The sequence below is a fragment of the Cupressus sempervirens genome, chromosome 5 (genome assembly GCF_028749045.1).
Source record: "Cupressus sempervirens isolate cs-2001-9-10 chromosome 5, ASM2874904v1, whole genome shotgun sequence".
NCBI classification, from domain to species: Eukaryota; Viridiplantae; Streptophyta; class Pinopsida; order Cupressales; family Cupressaceae; genus Cupressus; species Cupressus sempervirens.
In genome coordinates, this window is record NC_143122.1 from 178,335,970 (window position 1) to 178,355,236 (window position 19,267).

Below are 19,267 nucleotides of genomic sequence, written 5' to 3' on the forward strand. Positions count from 1 at the left end.
GTTGTGTGTCTTGGAACAATGAAGATCACAAGGATCAAGAAAGGAAGGGGTAGAAAATTGTTGAAGTGCTTTAATGGGAGGAAGCCATTTCTTAAAACTTTGCATGTATCAATAAATTTTGGAAGATTCCGAAGGGAGGGAGCCCCTCCTTTGGGAAGAAGCGATGATCCTTGTATGTTATATCAGGGGATTGGAGGACCCTGACTTGTGACATTGGTTATGCGTCTATTATTTCATCATGTTACTTTGTTATTATTCTGAATCCTAGTTATTTATCATCAATGACATCTACTTTCTTGCTTACTACATTGGTGATGTGGTGATGAGGATTGAGATTCATGGTGGGCGATTAGTCATAAATAATTGTTATGCTAGAATTTGATTCTTATTAGAGAGATTTTATTTGTCATGAAAAGAAAACCAATACTATGGTTCGCTTAAGTATGTCAAATTAGAGATGGGGTTTCATCCACGATCTTTCTTATTTGTATTATGTTTGCAAGCAATACATGAAGTTTTCTTTGCCTTGTTCTTTCCCCCTTATGCCATTTTGAAGCGAATTTCTAACTTTTATATAACATAATAATGCTTTCACTATGACTTTTTATCAAATTTAAAAAGAAGAAATCTAAAATGTAATACTAAATATAAAGAAAAGTGAGTTTAAAAAAATTAATCAATTTATTATCACATTTTAAAACTTTAATATTTATATTAAACCAGCTCTAAAGAATGATAAATTCACATAAATATTCTTTTTTATATTACTAAAATATTTTATATTATTTAATTTATTAATATAATTTTAAAATTAATTTCCATTGACTCTGATTTATCTTATATATTCTATAATCAATTTATTGACATTATAAGCAATCATAAGTTATAATAGCTTTAAATTTAATCATTTAACCTCTTATATATAAATGAAAATAATTTTACTATCTAACACATAATTATTGAAGCCCTTTTATTGGGAATGCAGGAGACTTCTGGTTAGCCAACGAGCGCAACTAAGGAATCACGGATATTCGGCGTTTCTTCTCTGAAATGTTCCACAGTATTTCCATGTACAAATCGGTGGAGCAGTCTTCCAAAACCTTTCCTGTAGTTTTGTGACAATAGTTTAAACAAAGAATCTTGTAAAGTAAAAATCTAAATCGTACTGTATTCTACGAAGATGTGGGCCCGTGTTAATTATCACATCATCTTCCAGAACCTGAAAGGCAGCCAGCAAACACATCGCAAAGAATAGTGCCGCCATCATCTGCTCCTTAATAATTATCGTCTCGAAGCTTTTTTTTGTTACGGTTTCCATTGATTCATTCTAGCTGCAATAGTTTAACTCTAGAAATGGATTTCACGAAGCTTTTGTTCAGACCACGAACGCCCGAAGGGTTTCGATTGGCAACTTTCGACGAAACTACAAAGAAATACTCCTTGCTTAGAACACGGCACATCCTTGATGGCTCGGAACGTTTACGTCTTTTCGATAGCGTTCTCTGCGATGGTAAAGAAACTACCTTCGATGGCGATAGTTGGCCGTATTACATGCTAGTCGTCCCAGAAACTCCTACGCCGACAAATTCTTCGAAATTCAGTAAGTAATCATTCATGTCGATTTCTCTGAAGTTTTTCCCAAATTAATTGAAAAACGATTATGACTATCCTCACACATGCAGGTTTCCTGAGGAAGGAACTCTATTCTGGAGCTAAACTCAGCGATGAGAGGAAAAAAATCGCTCTGCGTTTGTCTTGCTTGTTGGAGGATATAGAGGCCATCTATTGGATACTCATGTGTGACAGTGAAGCTATGTCCAAGTTGAAGGATCATTTCCATAAAATTATAGAAAGCGAGATGAAGAAATTCTCGCCAAATTTCGTTATCATCGTCAAAATTTTGTTTGGAAGTGTTGAGATAGGAGATGCTGAACCTTTTACCAAGTCATTAGATTATGCTTTGACAGATAACAAACTGCCGGAGAATGCCATAGCTATTGCCAAAATTGTGTTAGACAAAATCACGCAAGCAGAAAGTTCGCATGATGTAGAGCATACAGTGTACTCCCTGATTCAGAGTGGCCACGAAGGATCTGAAAGAAGATGAAGAGGCAAAGCGCATCAGGATATTGACAAAGCTGCTATCAGAATGGATAAAACTGCCATCAGAATGGTCAAAGTCATCAGTTTGTCGGAATGATGTCATTCTGCCAAGATTTAAAGAGATTTTAATAGAAGCGATTCGTAGAGACTATGAGAAACTAGTGGACGATCTTCTGCTTTTGAAGGGTAAAGAAGAACTAGTGGATGATCTATTGAGCTCGCAGGATAGCAAGTCTAAAAAAGATGAAGTGGATACATCGGGAGACAACTTGTTGCACTGTGCAGCCAGAGGAGCGTATGGGGAAAAGATTGTTAATGTCTTGGGCAAAAAATGCGAAAAATTTATCAATTTGAGGAATGAGAAAGGATTAACTCCGCTGCATGTGGCTGCGATGCACAACAACAAAGCTCTGATAATGTCGCTGAATTTTTGGTTGACTCCTGTTGTTAACGAAGCTCTTAAAGCAACTGATTATGCCGGACGGATTCCACTCCATTTGGCAGCTTCTGAAGGGACGGAAGAAACGGTGAAAGTGTTCCTGGAGATGAGATCGGATCCTTTCAAACGAGACATTGGTGGGAAAACAGCAGTGCACCACGCTGTAAAAAACAAAACTGGCAATGAGACAGCAAAGAAGATAGTGGAGGTGCTATTGAGTCATTTGAAGTGCAACAAAGAACGGGCTCTTCTCCTCTGCATCTCGGCGGCAGGTACCGGCACTGCAGAACAAATGGAGGGATTAAATGCAGATATCAAAGAGTTTCTTAAGAAAAAGAAAGCTGAGAATAGGGGTGTAAATATTTTAGAAGAAGCAGCCGGGTCAAAAGACGCAAGATTGACATGGGAGCTTCTCAACCGAAGTGCCAATGTTCAATCTGTCCAAGACAAGAAAGCGTTCACCTTCGGTCTGTACCACTCTCTCTACTTAAATACCATTTAGTCCTTGTATTTGGAGCACCTATTTGGTTGAGTTTATCTCATGTTTCTTATAATGTCTTTTGTGTCGTTGGCAGTAACCAAGGTAATTGAGAAGTTTTCCGAGCAGTCAACTGATCAGCCTACATTAGTGGACACTCTAGGTAATCTAAATATAATATTCACGAGTCATCCTCAATCTGTTCTCTCTCTCTATATATAAAGATTTCTTCTAAAGCTAATTTTTAAGGAAACGGCAAATGGAGCAGGACGAAATGTGCTTGCAGAATGCATATCCGCACATTTTCTGAATCCATATATCAAATCTCCTATCACAGTAAGTATTTCGGGTGGAAGCGGCTCCGGAAAGACAAGTCTCTTGCAGCAGGTACGTAAAGATACTTCATTTGAAAAAATAATCATCTTCTCAAAGTTAAATATCTTTGGACATTTTTCCTTCTCTTCAAATTGGGATTTTGCGCGAGAGTGATTTGATGGATGTCGATGTTTATTAATTATTTGCGACAGAATTTTTCATCAGGTTTTCTTTCCTCTTTGGATTTTACTTGCTTATGTTTGGGACGTGCATGCTTTCTTCTAGACTTCAGTAGATATTATTGTCCAGGACAGAAGCTCTATCTTCTTAGATCAATAACTTGTTAGGACTTTGGTGCTTCTTTTTGTTTATGATACTTTTGGTGCCTATTTCAGCGAGTTTGCTGTTAATGGTTATTTTCTGGCTCTGGTAGACAATGTCTTCCAATTTTCTGCTCTGGTAGAGCTGTTTGAGTTCATTTCTTGCAACCCTTGTAGGCACTTTGTTCTGCAATATCTTCTATCAAAATGTCTTCTTTCAACGTTGAAATAATTTGAAGCTTCGGGTAGTTGGTCATTTTGCCCTTTCAGCTTTAATTAATATCCATCCTCTCAGCAAAGAGTGAAACATAAAATCATGGTGTCGTTTTGCGTTTCTTAAAAAGTTCATTTTCTTGGTTAAGAAAATCTACAAATTATGAAAACATAATGTTTTTAACTATTTTTTTTTTACAGATTTATAATAGAGGATGCAGATCTGATATGATACCCAAAAAAATTAAGAAGAATTTCTTGTATTTTTCATATTTTGAAATGTTTGTTTTGTAAGAAGAGTAACCGCATTCTTTTTGGTTTCAAACAATTTGAGCTTTTTCTAGCCTTTCTACATTCCAGATTATATAGTTTTGGTCTTGGGCATGGTAGAGAAAGGAGGTTGTCGTGTAAGTAATGACGCCAATGTCTTAAAAAACTCTCCTACACACAAACATGCCAAGACAAGTCACTATTCATTTTTTTTCTCATTTTTTAATTTTCTTGATTGCTGATTGGTCCATTTATCCAACAAGTACTATATTGACTATTGGGGGTCTTAGTGGTGGAACATTTTAAAATGACAATTTACCACATCATTTCTACAAGTTCTAAAAGGAGCTCTCTCAATGTGGGACAGCTGAAAGGATAGCTTTAAGCTCTTCACTCACCTATAGAGGTTCCTTGAAAAAATTGGCAAATTTTGACATACGAATTGAAAACTTTAAATACACGAAATTGACCTAAACAATTACCGAATCTTTAAATTTTTCTTCCAAGTATTATTTGGAACGTGTAGTTTCCTCTTGTTTCATTTAAATAAAGTTAGGATTGGCTTGCCATCTATTTTTCTCATATACGAAAGAGGCCTTATTTCTTATTCTTGGCAAATCTTGTCTGAAATGGTATCTTTCAGCATCATTCTCTAAATTAGTCTTTGGCTGTTGTAGGGATTGGAACTAGTAGTTGGTGCTAAAATATTTATTCTATTTTCAGCGTGGCTCTTCATCTTCCTCTTTAATTAGTGTTATTTGAAAAAGCAATTTGGATTCCCAGTGCGAATTCTACTCTTTCTTCTTCTGATTTTAGTAAATTCACCGCAAAAACCTTCTCAGGGGTTCGGTTCTTTTGCTCCCATGTTCTTAGATATTGTGGTCTCTTTTTAGTTTGGGGCATTTTATTTCAGCTTTTCAAAACTCTATTGTAATTCATTTTATTTTTGACTTTTTAATAAAGCTTATTTTGTAGGGTAAAATCACTAGTACCTACACATTCTAATTTCTATTTTTATAAAGTCAATATTATTTATTAGATTTTAAGGATCTTTTATTTTGTAAGTGGTTTTATTTTATTTTTAAATATCACTTAATATCAATAGTTAATATCTATTGAAGGATGTATTAATAATTCTTTACTAAAAATTGTCACTACATTAATGGACCTTTGATCTATTGGTGAAGTTGAATGGTTCTAAATGAACCTATAAAAAAATGGATACCCCTTAGTCCTTAGCTCTTAATTGGCTAGGTTTTCTGAACTAGCAAAAAATCCTAAAAAAATGATTGTTTATTCTTATATGCATATCATTTTAAGGTTCATTTAAAATTAATAATTGGAAGATAAAGGTGTATACATTAGTTATTGTTTACTCTTACTCAAATCTTATGCCATTTATTTTTACTTTTTTCAAATTCTAATATATAATAAATTTTAAAGTTAGTTTCATTTAGACTAATTGAAAAGTTTGAATAATTTTTATGATTTATTTTGTACTTTGGAATAAATTATTTTATTTGATTACTTTTAATATTCTGTCTCTATTAACATTTTTTTAGCAATATAAGCTATCGTTGTAGGCTATTTGATTAAATAGTACATAATTGAAATGTTATGGATTTAGGTCCTAAATTTAGCATTGCTAGATATGACACATTTTCACTTACTAGGTGCACCTTCGTATCAAATATGAATACAAAGTGAAGATTGATCTTATTATTCTTAAAAAGAAAAAAAAAATTATGCTTATGTAGTCTATTACCATTTGTAGTTGGATTGGATTTCTTTAAGTAACCATCTTTAACCTACAAAATCTTAATATAAAATCAAAATTTTATAAGATTTTGTCAAAATCAACAAAATCTCCCTTTTATAGTATGCTTTTCCTATCCAAACATTGTTAAAAAATTCCATTGTAATAAATTGCTAGTAGAAAATCACCATAGATAGAAGAAATTCTATTTTAATAATTGCTAGTAGAAAATCATCATAGATGGAATAGCGACAAAAATAAGTTTCTAATCATATGAACATCCAACTTAGCATACAACATAAATAAATTTAGGTTAATGTATCAAACAAATGCATGGAAGCATCTATCTAGCTGACTGAATGGCTGTGATTTGAAATTAATCAATTATTATTAAAATTAAAACAGAACTGTTTTATAATTTTTAAGTAATATATAAATTTAAAATATTAGCCATTCAATCGGCTGCTTAGCCATTTCACAAATGTATTACATTAACCATTTGTTTTGTATATTGAAGCACATTGTATTGAAAGTTGGCATAGCCATTGATGACTAGAGGCTATGTTGTGTCTTCTAGTCTCTATCCACAAGAATGGACTACCTAGCTTCCACTTCCCATGTTATAGTGTTTCTTAGTGTTAGGTTAGAGAAAGATTGTTGCATCTAGAGCAAAGTGGACATAATTCCAACAAGGTGGAGTTTCTCATGAAAGAATTTTTTTTTTTTTAAAGAATGTCTTATTACTAGTATACATATTATTTTTACAAAATAGTCATTTATGCATAACAAATATAATACAATGTCCTCATCCTTCTTGCCATCCAATGCGATTTCCATATTTGGTGTGTACAACTTTGATATAGGGGAGTGGAGCTAGTAGATGTTCACCCTAGCTTCACTCTTCTTAATAACATGTGAAAATTTCAACTTGTTCTCAATTTTTTACTCTAGGTTATTTGTGAAGTCTGCTTAAAAATAAGTAAAATTTCAAGTCCACAAGGTCAAATAGAATGTCCCATCATTTTACAAAAGTGTCCAAAATGGTACCCAAAAGTTATAACTCGTAGGTATGCATTAAATCGTGTTTAATGGTACAATGTACATTGATGTGGCACCACATGGGTGATTATTTATAAATTTTAGAGGCATCTTTTCTGAAATATGAATTGATGGGACATTTTTAGTGCACCACTATAGACCCACCAACTGGTCTCTTCACTTAACACATTGTCTATTGAACCCTGTTCATGTATTAACTCATCTCTCCTACTGTCATTTGATAATTTCTTTTGTGTAGACAAAAAATATAATAAACCTCTTTGATTTCTATTATTACCCATTGAAAGTTTATATATTATCTTTTTACTTGAATTTTGATTTTATTTGATTTTAAACAAAAAGACAAGAAAACCCATATATTATATAAAATAAAGATAGATATAGTAGAAAAAACAATCAATATCTGTGAAGAAAAATCAGAAGTAAAAATCTTTTCACTTGAAATTAATAAATCACTCTCCTAAAAGCCAAATATATATGTGAATCCAGATCGAATCCTATCTACTTATTACAGCTGCTCAATTGGCCTTTCCATATTTGTGGTGGAACCCTGATAAGTTTGATGACTGGACAAATAAATACTACAGCAGTAAAGATAAATACATGTACCGAAAAATTGAGGATGGAGTTTCCAATTTGCTAGAAAAAGGGAACTACAGAGACTTTAAAGAGGTCAAGACGTCGTCTCTTCAGGAAAAGCGAGTAAGTTGGACGAAATAAAAAATTATCGAATGACTGAAGCGTGATGATTTTATTAATAGTTAAATTAAGATGGAAGATAATAAAATTTATTTATTTTTCAGGAAACGTCAGTCGTCTATTTGTTGAAGGCCTATCTACGAGAACACAGAGAAGTGTACAAGTCTTTGGCACGCATGGACTTCAATCAACTGGTGAGACATTGGCTAAGATATATACTTTCCTATATATAACCAACAGGCCGAAGATTTAAAGTCAAACTCTGTATATGTTTATGCTTGTAGATTAAAGAAGAAGAAAATAAATCAGTTTATAAGAGCCAAGGCCAATCACTGGGAGCAGTTCCAAGGGTTTTGACAGTGAATTTCAATGCAAGCAGCTATCGTGGAAGTACAGAAGCTTGGGCGGGTCTCGCTGTGGAGATAACAAAAGAAATTGAGGGGTCCATGACATGGGCCCAATTGATGAGCACTCGTTGGAGAAATAGTCGGAGCAGACATAGACAGGATTTCTACTTAGGATTTATATTCCCAGCTGTTGTGTTGGCTTTTGTGGGAGCCTGGGTTGCATGGGCTGCGTGGAAGCTGTTAGACCGTGCAGGCCCCTCAGAGTTAAAAGATTTAAAATATGGATCTGTAGCTGCAACTGTGATTACGATTGTGTGGTCTGTGCTGGGCAAAGTAGTTTCGGCTTTCAAACCTATAAGCACGCAAATGACTGGATACTTCAGCTCACCTGATTATTCACAACAGCTGGGTTATCAGCAGAAGGTAATTTCAGACATCAAGTTCCTGAAAAAAGAAATTGGCCAAAAGCCCTGCTTCGTCTTCTCTTTCCTTGCGGGTGAAATGTGTAAAAGCTGGTGGGGTTTGTGGAAGGAGAACATTAAAGGCACCTCTGTTCCTGACTATGGTTCGGCTCCCGAGGATAAGCTGCGGATTATAGCTTTTGTTGATGATCTTGATCAGTGTGAGGAAACAGAAATATTACGGGTATGATTTTCTTATTCAAAATTTTCCTTCTCATTCTATCTTTCACACATGGTTATCGTACCTTCAGGAAGAGAGGCTTTTCTAAAATTAAAGAAATAATAAATAATTTTTAAAGATATGAAATGATTAAAATATTAACATTTTAGATCATACTAAAAGATCAATCGTTGGCAGGTGTTATGGGCCATAAATCTGGTTTTCAGGGTGTGCGAAATCAACGTTATTTTAACAATGGACAAAGCAACCATTCAAACAGCATATAAAAAGTCTTCGTCGGCTCAAGACAGGGATTTTGTAGACAACTTCATTAGTAAGATTGTCCAGCTGCCAGTGAGCATACCAGATCCAAAGGATGAAGACTGGGTACAGTTTCTAGATACGGAACTGCTACGCGAGGATATATATTTGAGCGACTTTGAGGAGCACATGGACTCTGTGGACCAACCGTCCAATACGCAATCCGAGATAGAATCTGGTATGAAAATACCATCAACTATTATTGGGAAATCCCACGAACTTGTTTTTCTAATTAAATTGCATAAACAAAGTGACACGTGCGCTTAAACTAAAGGCTTTTTGTTTCTGTGTATCAGCATCAGAAAATAGAGAACAAGAGGGAGATAGACGGAAAGACATTGAGAGCGGCGAAAGAACAATAAAATGGGAAGGCTGGTGTATTACGTTTGTGCATGATTGGTTAACGCCACGGGGAAAAGGTAAAAAATATTGATTCAACTGAGAGAAGTTGTAAGCGGCGGCATTGTTCTTCTGTTATATGTTTCTAACTAGAACGCCACAAATTATATACAGGGACCGTATCTTGGTTTCTGTCTTTCATGCTTGGCATTCTCCAGTCTCTGTGGTTTGCTGCGTGCAACCTCAGGAATGAAAATGAGAGAAATGAGGCTAAATCCAGAAAAGATGAAGGTGGAAATGACAGGAAGATTTTGGTTCGGCGTGCTTGCCAGCTAAGGGACATGCTGATGCCCAGTAACACTGACGAAGAAACCATCACTTTTAATGACTTGAAGTGTTATTCCACAGGCATACAGAAGCTCCCGCGGGAATGGAAGAATTTTATGAACTACCATAAATTTGCAAGGAATGTTATCTCTAGGATGGCAGCACTTCAAGGTATGCGCCCCAACACTGTGGGTTGGGAAGTCGAATTCGTGGTCTGGACTTTTGTTTGTTCACAATGGAAGCACCAAATAAATTATCTAATACAGGTAGCTAACTACATATCTCAATTCATGTGTTATGAATAATATTCTTTTGATTAATTTCAGTAGAAACTATGTTGGCGACTCTACTTACGACAGTGACGCAATTTTTTAGGATTGGTACAAAATTGCTTATGAAAGAGATCGCCATGGAAATGCAAAGCTTAAGTCTTCACTAAAGCAAATTGTTGCAGACTACATTAGACTACCCAAGTGGGAAGGGCAAAGAGCATGCCAAGTGAGATTCAGGGTGGAAGAGCAGTTGGGAGAGGGAACAGGAAAGCAGGTATTCATTGTTTCCAACTCTGAAGAATTGTCATCTGTTGGAAGCGTGAAGAAAGAGCTCGAGTGTTGGGAAAACTTGTACACATGTTTGGACAACGTGCACGATGTGTCTATCGAGAGCATTCGTTGTTTTCAAGACTTCAGATACCATTGTGATGCCCGCAATCTCATATCGAAAATCTATAAGCCAAAAAGGAAAACTCGCTCTGAACTGGTGCGCCCATAATGATGGCGTTCAATATATCCAAAAGCTTTCCTTCCAATATGGTGGCGTTTGGCGTTTGATATGTAGGGGTCTTAGTTGTTTCCTTTACTGTTATCCTTTTATATGTTTTTTTATGAATAGTTTATGATTCTGGTTTCGGCCGTGTGAACTCTTGTGGGGTGATCTAGTATCCCCAATCCCTTTTTTGTGAATTGTCATCTCGTATATTTTTATTTTTATTAGTAGAAAAGGACTATTCATAAAAAATAATTAAAAATTGCAAATTTACATATGTGTATGACTATTAATAGAAAATGACTATCCCTCATTTTGATATCCGATTTTGATCCATCTATGTATTTTACTATTAATATTTCATTATTAGTAGAGGGGTGCAAAGGTTGTATTGATAGTAAAATATATATTAAATGTTGATATTGTGATATATCTATTGTTATTTTTATATTCATATGTCTCTATCTAACTCACACACTCTTCTTATCTATGTCTTTATCCCTATCTTTGTATCTTTCTTACTCACACACAAACACCCATTTCTACCTCCCCATCTATACCCTCTATCTATGTATCTGTCTATCTATCCATCTATCACCTCACATATCTTCATCATTATATCTCTTTATCTACCCCCTCCTCCCTTCCTATTTCTCTCTCTACCACTCCCTTCCTCTTTATCTCTCCCTTCATAACTATCCCTCATTTTGATATCCAATTTCAATCCATATATGTACCAATAAATCATAACATGAACACTTGTTCAATTCACAACTAAAAAATAAGAATCTAAATTATTTGACCATGTGTTTTTTCATTGATGTTAACATGTAAAGTTATCTTGATTTATTCTATTACTATCACGAAGCAAGAAAAAAAGTTCATCTAGACATCCATAGTAGTACATCAAAAGAAAATATAATGAATCTTTTATAGTGCCTAAATGTCTGCCTAAAAGTTGTAGTTTGTTCTCCTCATTAATCAGCCCAACATGGTATTAATTCTCTTTTTTTCTCATTAAAAATTTGATCTTTTAGGATTCTCACTTCCCACTACCAAGTGTAAAATGTTTTATTTGTGTTTTTTATCACTCAAGTCATTAGTGTTTATTTTTCAAATCAATATATATCCTAAGTGTTCAAGAATGTTTCTTTGTTGCTGCAATATGAATTAGCGTCATTCCCTTTCATGTTGAATTTATAACAAGAAGAAAATTCCACTTTGAGCAATTCTTGCACTTTTTTTACATATTTGTCTTCCCTAGACATTGCTAAGTGCATAGGAGTGCTCTCAAATTTACCCAAAAATTTAGCTCATTTTGGATCATTTGTACCAAATAAGATGACCATCACATCCACAAGGAATGGAAGTACATAATTGTTGAACATTTTTTAGTCTTACAATTCTGTCTAACCAACTACAAGTTTTTCACTTCATCCATAGATGGAATTGGAAACCATCCCCCACTTTAATATTTGATTATGATTCATCTATCTACATAGCTTCTCTCTTCCTATGTTGTCTTCCTGATTTTTCCCTATATTCATCTATTCACTTTGCTATCTCTCTTTTCTCTTTCTATTAGTCATATTACTCACTCTTTCCCCCTTCTCTCTCCCCTTATATCTCCCTATATTTTTGTATCCTTGTAACAATCACCTCATATATCTTTATCATTACACCTCTTCCTATCCCCCCTCCTATCTCATCTTTGATACAAATCAATGAGATGATTTTAATTGGAAAGATTCATTGAAGACACTCTAAATGTAGCTTGAGTATGATTATATTTTAGTTTTTTATTTATAAATTTTTAGCTAAGATAAAGTTTGATCAAAACAATTGTAAAGACCTTTAGTCCCAATCCATGAGAGATACAAATTTATGTGGGATCTCTTTTATAGATGCGGGAATATATCTTTTCAATCTAGTGTTTGGTTATTATTGATAAAATCTACTAAAAACTTGAGGACTTCTCCTTCTCCAAAGTCATGATGACTGATAAAAAATCTTATAAAACATAATAATTTTTTTACCATTTAAAAAAATATACATAAGTATAAACATATTAAGTTTTTTATGATTGAAATAATTATGTATGCATTAATTTTTCTCTCTTAAAGTGTATTGTTCTATATAGGTCCTAGAATTTTGATCTAAATAAATCTTCACTCCTCACTTCATGCAATCTTAAGTTCTCATGCAATAATAACTTTCTTGAATAGGAAGACATCTACTGAAATATTTACATATTTTATTTTCCATAAACATAAAATAATTACATTTTCATTCTTCCTCCACTTTTCTAAACATCTTGACTTTTCCTGAAATTACACATTGTAAAGAAATTATGATGATTTAATGCTTGAGAGGTCCTATTTAGAGGATTAAAATACAAATGGTTAGATAAAGGCCTCTTAGATATAACTAACTTTTGTATGATCTCTCTACTCTCAAGTCACACCTATAATCAAGTCTCCTTAATACCTATCAAAAATCTATTGCAAAAAAATGGCTATTCAAGGCTTCAAATGTTTGGCCCAAAAATATGATCTTCTAAAATAGAATATTTTAGATGATGCTACTTGGAACAAGCTTTATTATGACTTTAATTTTTTAATACATTTTGAGTTCATTAAACCACTTTCAATTTTTACAATAATTAAAAATAGGTTGTTTTTCCCTTAAGAAATCTATATCATGAGTGCTTTAGGAAAAATACTAAGTTAGGAAAATAAAATAATGAAAAATATGTAGGAAAAGAACTTTTGTGTTACCTTTCTATCAAAAAAGTGAAAAATAATTTTCGATATATACAAATCAAGTTAGAGTTATCCAAAGGAACCTATGTCTAAATCATAGTTACTATCATCTTAACAAACTATGAAATGTTCAACAAAAATTAACAACAATAATTCCATCCTCTAGAGATTAATATTAAGAATCTAAGTTCAAAATAAATAGCTCGTAATCATTATTGTAAAAATATTATGACCCCTTTCAACCAACTCAAACACATGGGATATGTTACTAGGGGTCCTAGGACCGCTAGAAACCTATTTTGTCATCTAATGGATCGAAATGGGTCATAGGATACCTTATAACCCCATTTGACCCTTTTGATGATAGGATGTATGTTCCTAGCAATCCTAAGACCCCTAGAAATCTATGTTGTCATCTAATAGGTCAAAGGGGGTCACAAGGCACCCTTTGACACCTTTTGACCTATTCAAACATTTGAGATATGTTCTCAAGGGTCCTAGAACCCCTATGAACATATATTGTCATCTACTGGGTTGAAATGTATCATAAAGATATCATATAAGCCCAGTTAACCCATTTGGTCACATGATGTGTGTCCTTAGGGTTCCTAGGACCTCTAGAAACATATGTTGTCATTTAATGTATCAAAAGGGGTTATAGGGTACCCTATTATCCCTTTCAACACATTCAAACATATGTTGTCATCTAATGGGTCAAAAGGGGTCATACCATACACTATGACACCTCTCAATCTAGTCAAAAACATGAGATATGTTGTATGAGTTCCTAAGACCACTAGGAACATATGTTGTCATTGAAAGGGTCAAAAGGGTTCATAGGGTCCCCTATGATGCCTTTTGACCCATTTAGACATATGAAATATGTTGTTAGGGGTCTTGGGACCTCTCGAAAGATATGTCGTTATCTAAAGGGTTGAAAGGGGTCATAGGGTACCCTATGACCCCATATGACCCATTTGATTAGATGACATATGTCTCTAGGAGTCATAAGAATCCTATGAACAAATGTTATCATATAATGGGTTAGAAAGGGTACTCTATGACCCCTTTCAACCTATTCAAACATATAAAGTATGTTCCTAGAGGTTCTATGAACCTTATAAATATATGTTTTCATTTAATGTGTCGAAAGGGGTCATAGGAAAAACTACGACCCCTTTCAGCCCATTCAACTATATGACATATGTTCTTAAGGGTTCTATGACCCCTAGAAACATATTTTGTCATATAATCCATCGAAATTGGTCATAGGATACCCTATGGCCTCTTTGGACCCATGTAAACATATAATATATCCCTAGGGGTTCTAGGACCCGAAGAGACATATGTTGTCATCTAATGGGTCAAAAGGGATCATAGAGTACCCTATTTCCCCTTTCAACCTATTCAAACATATGAGATATGATCCTAGGGGTCCTATGACCCCTACAAATATATGTTGTCATATAATAGATGTAAAGAAGTCATAGCATACCCTATGACCCTATTTATCACATTTGATGACATGATGTATGTCCCTAGGGGTCTTATGACCCTTAGGAACATATGTTGTCATCTAATGGGGTAAAAGGTGTCATAAGGCTGCTTATGACCACTTTTAAACCATTCAAACATATGAGATCTATTTTTAGGGGCCTTAGAACCCCTAGGAACATATGTTTTTATCTAATGGGTTAAAAGGTGCCATAGAGTACTGGGTAAGTGCAAAATCATGGCAGTCCAAAAAGTGTCCATAAAGTAACCAATGATCCCAAGGTTTCAACACATATCTCCCTAGGGGGACCTCTTAGAACATATTATGTAATCCAATGTGTTGAAAAGGGTCATAGGCTATCCTATGAACCCTTTCAACCCATTTGTACAAATATAATATGTCCCTACTAGTACTAGTAACCCTAAGAATGCATGTTGTCAATGAATGGTTTAAAAGGGATCATATGATTCCCTATGAACCCTTTTGACTTATTGTAACAAATATAATATGTCTATATGTTTACTCGAACACCAAAGAGCATATTTTTTCATTGAATGGTTCAAAAGGGATCATATGTTATCCTACGACCCCTTTCAATGCATTTGAAAAAATATAGTATCTCCCTAGCAAATGTGTCTCTTGATCGAAAAGGGAAAAAACAAGTGTAGGATTTGAAGTTCAACTTCTTCATCTTTGGTGATGATAAAGTACTCAAAGGTGTATGCAAGGATTTAAATATGTTGTTCTTTCCTATGAGACAATTCGAGGAGCTTGTGGTATCTTCTACTCCAAAAATATGTACATCTGCATTATTTATGTTCATGAAATGTTTTTGGAGGTTACCAAATATTTTTAAGCAATGTTGAAATTTTAGTTTGAAGAGTTCTACAGCATGAATGAAATAAAACAATATAAGAGGTTTCTATAACTACCAAAAAAATAGTCCAACATGATTTAAATTTAATGAATTCTAGTAAAAGTCAGTCGATATTATTTTGACAGAAAGATTATATTAAGTTTATAATTCTTCATATTGATTTTACACTTTCATAGGAATATAATATATATTTTTCAAAGTAATTGATAGAAGCCAAAAAATGAGAGGATGACCCTGAAGTACAAAAAGGCTAATGAAATAGCCAGAGTAACCTCCCAGTCGACTAACTAATACCAAATTTAAACTTCAAAAAACAATCTATGTCCATAGTCAACTTAACAGTACTATTAGTCTTTAAACTAATCTTCATAATAGATTGTAAAATAAAACAACCCTTAAAAAAATGTTTCTATAAGTCCCCTTAATTGACAAAAACGTAAAGACCCTGTGGCATACAAAGTTCATAGGTGTAATCATAAACACAACAAAAGTAAGCAAAAGACATCGAGTTAGTTTCCCTTTTCAAGCCCATGGTTGTCATCCTTCTTAGGCACATCCTTGTCCCCATCCTCCCCTTCCACTTTTACTAGTTTTTCTAGCATGGTATTTAACCAATCCTCAACCAGGAACATATAGATGGATCGAATGGTCTCAGTGACTTTTCCTAGGTCCTTCTTCTCTTTGTTTGCCTACATAAAATAGATGGTGGTGACTGTGGAGTACATGACCTTGGTGGAAAAATCCACCAAGGTTTCAAACCTCTGGTAGATAATAGTTTGGTTGTCGGCCAGGTCTCTCATGGAATTCTCTAGCCTATCAAGTGTCACCTTTCTATGGCTATGCTTTCCTTTCTTCGCAACACTTTTGGGGGTTTCTTTTCTCGAGGAAGTAATATCTTCCTCCCCACTTCTAGTCAGGGTAGTGTTGATGGTGTCATAGACATGTGTGGGGCCTCTAAGGCCAAGAGTAATTTTTTTTTCCTAAGGCATTCTCTTCTTTTTAGTAGGTTTGGCATCACTTTTAGAGGAGTTAGAGCTAGAATCATGCATGGGGGGACTTAAATTTGTCCATCTGGAGACATTTTTTGGACCTCCTAGCAATTTTCTTACCCTTCCTTGTGTCTAAATCTGAGTCTATCAGGCTTATTTTAATCTCAAGGTTAATTGTGACATTTAGGGCAAGGGCTTTCTTGAACTTCCTATGACTAGGATTAGGGCTAGGGTCCAGGGAGGCTTAGGGTTGACAGAGTCAAGAGGGTTAACCAAAAGTAGTGGATTTAAGGTGAGATGTTGGATATAAAGTTTATTCATTAGCCCCTAGTGGATGAGGTAGAAGGTTTTCCCCTCCTTGTGTTTCCTCATAGCCTTAAAAATACATTAACATAAATGGGAAGGAGATGTGGTCCAAATTCTTGAAATTATTTAGGATGGTGAAATGGTGGTAGTATAGTACTTGAAAATGGTCCTCCAAGGTGACATATCGCATGATAGCATAGTAGATGATGTCCTAGGGCTTACGAAGGGTTGCTCGAGAAAACCCTCCACACATTCCCTATAGCTAACTTCCTCATTTACCTTGGCCTACCTTCACCAGTGCTTTCCTTCCATAGAAAATTCACCAACCCTCACAATGGTTTCCTCTCAAATATTGAAACTCATGCCATTGATAGTCACCTTCCCATCCTTCCAAGTCTAGAAGAACTACATCAATGTTACCTCATCGTGCTTCACCATACCCTCCATATATTGTAAAAGGTTTCCTTCCTACAAGTACACCATCGTCACCTCACTGCTATGAATGTTATCTTCCACACCCACTAGTTCAATTTGATCACTATTTCCCATACCATCATCTAGATAACCCACTAATTCTTTAAATGACATAGCCTTGTTACAGGTTTTGACATTGTTGGATATAAATTTAAGAACCTCAGCAAATAAAATGAAAAGGCAATGCATGACCATCATAAGTCCATAATATTTCGCAAAAAGAAAAAACCACTCTTTGCGGTATGTGTGAGCATTCTCTTTCCATCCAAAAATGATCATTACTAGTTTTATCTTGCACAAAAATCAATTAACTAGTCATTTTGATCATTACTAGATCATTCACTACATCTTATCAAATCCACCCTCTGCATCCTTTTATGACAGTACTCAATGTTCATGTCAACCAAAACCACAATAAAAATCAGTAAACAATCATGCCAAAAAATCCTTTTATGGAATGTCTTGTTCACACACCCATGTGGAGAGAAGAAGGCCTACCACCTATTTTGATTATTCATATGGTATTTATAAAGGTATGCTCCCTTTCCATCAAAAATTGAGTTGATGATGGTAACAATTTGATGTAATCCCATTCCATAAGGCATATGTCACTATGGCCAAATTTAGCTAGCCCATCCACCACATGATCTCCTTCATGATATATGTGGAAACGTGGATCTCTTGGAAATCTTCTATCAACCTACGAATCTCATCAATTATAACTTTAATTGATCGGTTGCTTCTACCTTCACCCTTAGCAACCTTAATGATTAACATTGAGTCTCCCTTAATTGTCAACTTATTGACACCTTGAGCTCTCACAATTCTTAGCCCCCAAAGTAGCACTAGTGCTTCAGCTTCCTTGTTAGAGCCCCCTCCATAGTTACCTATGTAGGTAACAACCATATTTCCCATACTATTATGACATATACCTCTCACGGAGGTGCTACCCATCATAGCTGAACCATCAAATTTTAGCTTGATCCAAGAGTCAGGGGGGATGCCACACTGTCTTCTTTCCAGCCAAAACTTTGGAATTGTCGAATTGAGCTACTAATGGGCCAAAATTTCAAGCTGAAGCCTATTTCATATCAATCTCACCCAGGGGTTTTGGGGGGCCTTCCACCACTAGACCCTATTGTATTATTTTAGAAGTATGATAGTTAGCTAGGCCACCCCTAGCTGGTAGTGGCTTGGTCCCTAAAAATCTCGATGTTCCTCTCCTTCTAGATGTTCCATGAAATGTATGGGGGGAGAATTGTTAACCTCATAATGGTTTTTGACACTTGAGTTCCAATACACTTAACCACTTTCTATATTAGAGCCGAGCACAACATGAGCCAAGTCAAGAAAGACTTCAGGTGCCGAGATCTTCATGTGCCGAGTAGTCTTTAGGTGCCGAGTGAAGTTCAAGTGCTGAATGATTTTAAGTGCTGAGCATAATCAAGTGCCGAGCATATACAGGTGCCGAGTGATATTCAAGTGCCAAGTCAAAAATGATGCCAAGCAATATAGAAATGCAACAGGTGCTAAGTAAGCCAATTTTTTATTAGTGCCGAGCATCTGGAATCAGCAAGTGCCGAGTAACACAGAATGTACATATGAGTTTGTATGTAAACAATTTTCATGGCCGACATGTGATGAATCTCGAAGGATTAAATGATAAGATCGAATATTTTTTATTTCTTATGCAATCTACATGCAACCAATAAGAAAAATGGAGAAGGCATGCAACCAATGGAATCAATGCAAACAATGAGCAAGAAATAGAGATTGAATGTGGATCATAGATCCATACCTAACCCTAAATCCTCAAATGTCTTTATAAGAAAGATGAAATTTCATTTTAAAAAGGAGTGAGTGGATATACAAGGGTGTTAAAAGGAAAACTATTTCAAAGAAAAGAGTATCAGATCACAGAGGATCAAGATTAGAGATAGCAGATCAAGTGCCTGTATTCAGAAATCAAAGGATTGTAATCTATCAGGTTTA

At 34.9% G+C, this 19,267-nt stretch overlaps 2 protein-coding genes across 2 annotated transcripts; both read left to right on the plus strand.

The window, feature by feature from the left end:
* Nucleotides 1-1,353: 1,353 nt before the first annotated feature.
* On the plus strand, nt 1,354-7,673 carry LOC149554997 (uncharacterized). The gene is made up of 6 exons (XM_089829135.1): nt 1,354-1,600; nt 1,683-2,010; nt 2,078-3,009; nt 3,118-3,183; nt 3,289-3,407; nt 7,443-7,673. Exons 1-6 carry the CDS (start codon nt 1,354-1,356, stop codon nt 7,671-7,673), a joined length of 1,923 nt encoding a protein of 640 aa, XP_089685261.1.
* A 23-nt stretch (nt 7,674-7,696) lies between these two features.
* LOC149554998 (uncharacterized) lies at nt 7,697-10,513 on the plus strand. Its single transcript, XM_089829027.1, has 6 exons — nt 7,697-7,846; nt 7,937-8,644; nt 8,819-9,119; nt 9,238-9,360; nt 9,455-9,873; nt 9,983-10,513. Exons 1-6 carry the CDS (start codon nt 7,829-7,831, stop codon nt 10,376-10,378), a joined length of 1,965 nt encoding a protein of 654 aa, XP_089685153.1. The 5' UTR covers nt 7,697-7,828; the 3' UTR covers nt 10,379-10,513.
* The last annotated feature ends 8,754 nt before the right edge of the window (nt 10,514-19,267 follow it).

Coding starts and splice junctions, on each gene's coding strand:
- LOC149554997 (XM_089829135.1), top strand. CDS start 1,354: ATGGATTTCACGAAGCTTTTGTTCAGACCACGAACGCCCGAAGGGTTT. Junction 3,184..3,288: donor TACATTAGTGGACACTCTAG/GTAATCTAAATA, acceptor CAAATGGAGCAG/GACGAAATGTGCTTGCAGAA. Junction 3,408..7,442: donor AGACAAGTCTCTTGCAGCAG/GTACGTAAAGAT, acceptor ATGTGAATCCAG/ATCGAATCCTATCTACTTAT.
- LOC149554998 (XM_089829027.1), top strand. Junction 8,645..8,818: donor AGGAAACAGAAATATTACGG/GTATGATTTTCT, acceptor AATCGTTGGCAG/GTGTTATGGGCCATAAATCT. Junction 9,361..9,454: donor GTTAACGCCACGGGGAAAAG/GTAAAAAATATT, acceptor AATTATATACAG/GGACCGTATCTTGGTTTCTG.